The 5,150-nt window shown below is 42.0% G+C and overlaps 1 protein-coding gene across 1 annotated transcript in view; it reads right to left on the bottom strand.

Annotated features, from left to right (window-relative positions):
• Positions 1-1,447: 1,447 nt before the first annotated feature.
• The window catches only part of kcng4a (potassium voltage-gated channel, subfamily G, member 4a), a 20,333-nt gene continuing 16,630 nt past the window's right edge, over positions 1,448-5,150 (bottom strand). The window contains exon 3 of the mRNA XM_005734757.2: positions 1,448-3,027. Coding sequence (XP_005734814.1) covers positions 2,152-3,027 — 876 coding nt within the window. The 3' untranslated portion in view covers positions 1,448-2,151. The remainder of the gene's footprint in view (positions 3,028-5,150) is intronic.

Raw genomic sequence — 5,150 nt, 5'->3', positions numbered from 1 at the left:
ACTGGATGCTCGTTCTTATTTTCTTATCTAACCACGTGAGTTAGGTAAGAGGATTATTGCTGCTGTTATGTTTGTATGGAGACAGAGCCAGGATGTAATTAGCTTAGCTTACCATGATGATTTGAAGCTGCATTAAACACCTGCAAGTGAGTAACAGTCGTTTTTTGTTCTACACAGACTGTCTAAATATACTTTTTTTTCATGGCCTTCTCGCCTCCGTGTCTGCGTGTCTTCTTCTACATATATTTGCCTTATTAATGCAAAAACGGTGATGTGTTAACTGGAAAGGTCAAATAAAAATGTAAAACACAAAGATAATTTTTGAGGGTTGACCCCACACAACCTTCATAAAACAATGGGCTGATTCCTGTACAAAAAATTAAAGGGCTTAGCTTTATTTAGCAAACACCCTGCTGGCTCCAACATCCTAAATGATATTACTTTTTTAATGCAACTTTCTGCAAAGAGAAAATATTAGAACATTTTCAAATTAGAATAAAATGTTTTAGTCGTTTAAAAAGTGTCGCTCAAAAGCGAAAGTCCTTGAAAAGGTCTTTATCAAACATTCATCTTTCTTGTCTTTGACGTGTAAGTGACTTTTTGGACTGAACTTTACTTTTGAGCATCAGTAATGATTTGTGACAATGAGCTACACAGACATGAGAATACTTGATCCCCCGTAGCTGCTTTTAGAATAATGGTCCATACGAGTTATGATCAGTGTTGCAAAACGCCATTATATACTGTTTATAATATCAATGTGTCTTTACCTACTGAGTATACAGATGGATAAAAAACTTTGTAAAATACATTATATTTCATCATGTGCATGTAAATCTTAATTCTAAGGCATGAAAACCACAATAAAGCAAAAGAAATTGCCACTGAATTAATAGAGAAAAAAAAAAGATAAATCTTATTTGAAGCAACTGGATGAAGTTGAGTTTCAGGCAGTAACCCGTTTCCCTGTGGGGGTTTTAATCCCAACTTTAATCTAGATTACATCCACATCTGTCATGTCCCTGCGTGCCTCCACAACCTTCTTGGACCCCACGGTGCTGCAGGCAACTCTTCTCAGTAAAAGAACTCTGAGAGGTCCAAAGGCCACAGCGGGATTAAACAGAGTAGATGAGGACAGATTTGTTCCCGACACGAAGATCAACAATAACCAGAGACCGCTGTCTTAAAAACATTAGATTAGACATTAGAGAGACGCTTTTCCACAGTGCTGTAATTGTGCGCATGAAAACGAGAAGGTGATGTAAGAAGCGGATTGCCACAGAATTCACAGAATACTTCTCTGTCTGGCAGCGGCAGCTGTTTCTGTTTCTTCTTCTCAGAGTAAATGTTCAGCAGTAGGACTCTGATTGAGCATCCCAGACGAGCAGAGATTAGACCATCGCACCAAGGAAAAAAAATACAGACCAGAAAACGGATTTCTCTCAGATTACTAGGAGAGCTTTTATTTGGAGCGTTGCAAAGTACATTTCATGGTTTTAGTGCTCACTCTCTCTCACTCACGCTCGTCTTCATTCAAATAAAAACACCTTTTTTCCTCCATGTCCGTTCCTTTTGTCACTGATTTAGAAACATTTGGAATAATTATGCAATTTCTTAATCGTTTACCTGGAGTTTATATTTGAGAATGGAGAAACCATTTCAGTCCAAGCATAGAAATATACACAAGAGAGATGAATCGTATCATATATGAGACAATCAATTTGCTAGAGCATGGCTTCAAGCTAGTATACAGTACGAAACACACTGAGGTCATACTGTAGGCAACAGATTAAAAAGTAATGAGAATGAAACTAAAAGTTGCAGTCAGTATTTTCACAGTGGGAGGAAAAGCAACTTTGGATTGAATATTGCATGTTTATGGACGCAGCCGTTTACTAATATTGCTGCAGAGGCTTTCTGGTCGGACAAAATCATCCGATTTAAAGGGTTGTGTGTCTCTCAGCGCGGACACTTTTACTCCTTATGAAATCCTTGAAGAGCAAAAGAAATGCGTAATGTTTGCTTAATCTCTTTTTATCCAAACAATGCAGATGCCCTCAGAGCTGTGTAGATAGTGAGGCCTTTTGGAAACAGTACTTTCATCGTATACTGCACAGTCACATCTTAGAGGTCAGTCTGTGCAAATGCAGCTCAGAAAGCTGCTGCCGGAAGGCTGTGATTATTATTTCCAGCAGCTTCGCCACCTTTCCCTAACAGAGCCAGAGATTCCAGCGAGTGCACATTATCATTGTCTAGATGCATTTTAGGTGGAGCCGAGTTCTCACCGCCTCCTTCACCTCCCGCCTCCTGTGGCTCCCCACTGGCAGCAGCAGCTGCAGCGGCAGCCACGCACTCCTCTTTCAACAATCGGTCATGCTCCATCTTGAGCTCTTGGTAGGAGCGGGAGAACATGTGGAAGATGGAAGTAGCAGGGAAGGCCATGATGAGAATGCCACTGAGGATGCTGCTCAGTGCTACCACCTGTCCCGGAATGGATCTGGGCACCATATCGCCATATCCCACTGTCGTCATGGAGATAATGGCCCACCAGTAGGAGGCGGGAATGCTGGTGAAGTCATGGGTACCTGTGAGCTCGCTCTCAGCCAAGTGCACCAGCGGGGAGAAGAGGGTGACAGCGACGCAGAGAAAAAGCAACAGAAGGCCAAACTCCCGGGTGCTGCGTCGCACCGTCAGCCCCAGCGTCTGCAGGCCGAGAGAGTGGCGAGCCAGCCTCATCACGTAGAGAATTCTCAGCGCTCGCAGGATCCTCAAAACCAGGCCTAGCTTGTCCAGGTAGCCCTTACCTCCTCCCGGCCTCTCGTGTTCCAGCTCTGGGTCTTTCTCTGTCACCACCAAGGAAACGTAGTAGGGCAGGATGGCCATAGCGTCGATGATGTTGAGCGGCCCGCGGAGAAAGTCCAGCTTGCTCTGAGCTTGAATGAACCGCAAGATGAACTCCAGGGAGAACCAGGCCACACACACCGTCTCTATGATGAACATGTTGTAGCACTTAGATGAACACTCGCCCTGAGGTGGAAGAGAAGGCAAGGCAGAGAAATCGAGGATAAGAGAAGCGAGAATTGGCAGGGAGTAAGACAGATGGTGAGAAAAGCACAGGGAGAAGATTCAGAGGTCAGATAATCGTCTTTGGTATTCATTAATTAATCATAAGTTACATTCGGTCAGTATGCTAAAGCTACTGCAGCTGCACTGGTGGGTTATAAAGTGACGTGATCGATCAATTATTGCATTTGGGAAGACCTCAAGGATTAATCCTCCATGGGAGTGGCGACAAAACGCAATCAAACTTGTGTGCCCTCCAACGACAGTGTCAACGAAGAGCAATGCAATAATAAAAAACTCCTCTAAAAGAATAGTGGGAGTGGGGTGTGTGTGTGTACATGACACTGCTGCTGGCTGACCCTCGTTTTCACACACTTGTGCCATCACGCAGATATATTCCTCGCAGCCAGGACAGCTCTTTGTCATGTGACTTTGAATATATGTTGTTCTGAGTATTTGCTACAATGTTTCTCTTAGAAGCGCAGTTTCTTCAGGCAACACTTTGTTGTCGGTTTCTGACTGTAGTAAGTGAGAAATATGCTAAAGTATCCCCTCTGTGAAGAGGAGACTTTGCGCCCCGATGATGGGGAATCATCAGTTTTTCATAATGTTATGAGTTATTTGGTTTTTACACAGGCTGAATGTGAGACTGCATTATTGAGACAGACACTGTTTATGTCTTCTCTGTGACACTCCTTTCATCAGCCTCCCCCCCATTTCTCCCCACGTTTCCCATTGCTCACTCTCTGCTTTTATCTGCACTGTCTCATTCATTTCCCTTCTATCTCACAACTTTTTTATCCTCCTGCAAGCCTCTCCTTCATCCCTCTGCCTCCATCTCCACCGTCTCATCATTTATTCTTCTTTCCTCCTGTATCGCCCTCTTCGAACTCCCTCCCCTCTCATTCTTCATTCTGTGCTCGCCCCTCACACTGCTCTTCTTCTGCATTAAAGCCTGCATTCATTCATTCATTCATTCAGCGTTCCACTAAGTGAAGTTTCTCTATGCGTTGTATCCGTCATACACACATACATCTGTTTACTTCGTGTTGCATTATCACTTGTGTCCTCTCTGCCTTTTTCACTCTTTTTAATCCCACTGTGATGTTTTGCCTTTTTGCTTCATTCCTGCAGAGTGGCTCTGCATATTTTGTAATGCTGGTGCAGGAATATGTGTGCTAAGATATTGTGACTTTCAAAGATGTTCCTTTGTGCAGGTTGCATCATGCGGTGATGCTAGCAGTGATAATAGCAGCGTTTATCCAGTCTATAAAGGAGGACAGTCTCTCAGCTCTCTGGCATGAATCTTAGTTCTTCAAAGAGACACTTTTTAGGTTTTATGCTCTACAATCTACATTTGAACAGGTCTTAATATTAACTGTTTAAATGCTTTTGAACAGGATCTTAATTTTATTTGATTGTATTGTGTTAATGTTTTATATATAAGGCCTTTCATGGCAGATGTAGTTCTTTTGATCATTATTTTTAATGGACAAATATTCATTAAGTAACTTCATGTTGCTTTAGATTTACATCCAGTACGACTTGCATACTGTAGCATAATGCAGCATCAGCTTCTTTCAAGGCTTCGCTGAGTTTTATGGTGTTTACACCCAGTAAAATATTCAAACCCAAGATTCCACATCTTTCACTTGCTGCATGGAAATAAAATTAAGCCTGACCTCTTTGCTATCTTATGGTAGGAACTGACCCCCACTGTGATGAAACTGTAAGCCTAAAACAATATGTATGAGGCTTCATGTCTCCCAGGTGGCTTAAAGTCTCTATGTGACTATAAGAAGTAAAAAAAAGCTCTCTGTTAACTGAAGACATCGATTAAAATCGATCAGTCTTTTGTTTTCCATTTTTAGACTAGTAATTAAAGATTTCAGTCACTGTCTCAGTTTAGCTTTTGATATTTACTAATTGCACCAAACGGCTTTCTAAATGTGAGGATTTCTAGGAAAGAAATGATGTAAAAGTTGCTGAACATGATTCAAAAACAGATGAATAAACTTTAGTCCCGACAATCGTGATAAACATGAACCTTTAATGGTTCCTAGAAGGAGGCGCAGGGCAGAAACACA

Source organism: Pundamilia nyererei, unplaced genomic scaffold, assembly GCF_000239375.1.
Source record: "Pundamilia nyererei isolate P.nyererei 1_Seehausen unplaced genomic scaffold, PunNye1.0 scaffold00060, whole genome shotgun sequence".
Lineage (NCBI taxonomy): Eukaryota > Metazoa > Chordata > Actinopteri > Cichliformes > Cichlidae > Pundamilia > Pundamilia nyererei.
Note: the sequence above shows the minus strand (reverse complement) of the source record. Positions and strands in the feature narration are given on the sequence as shown.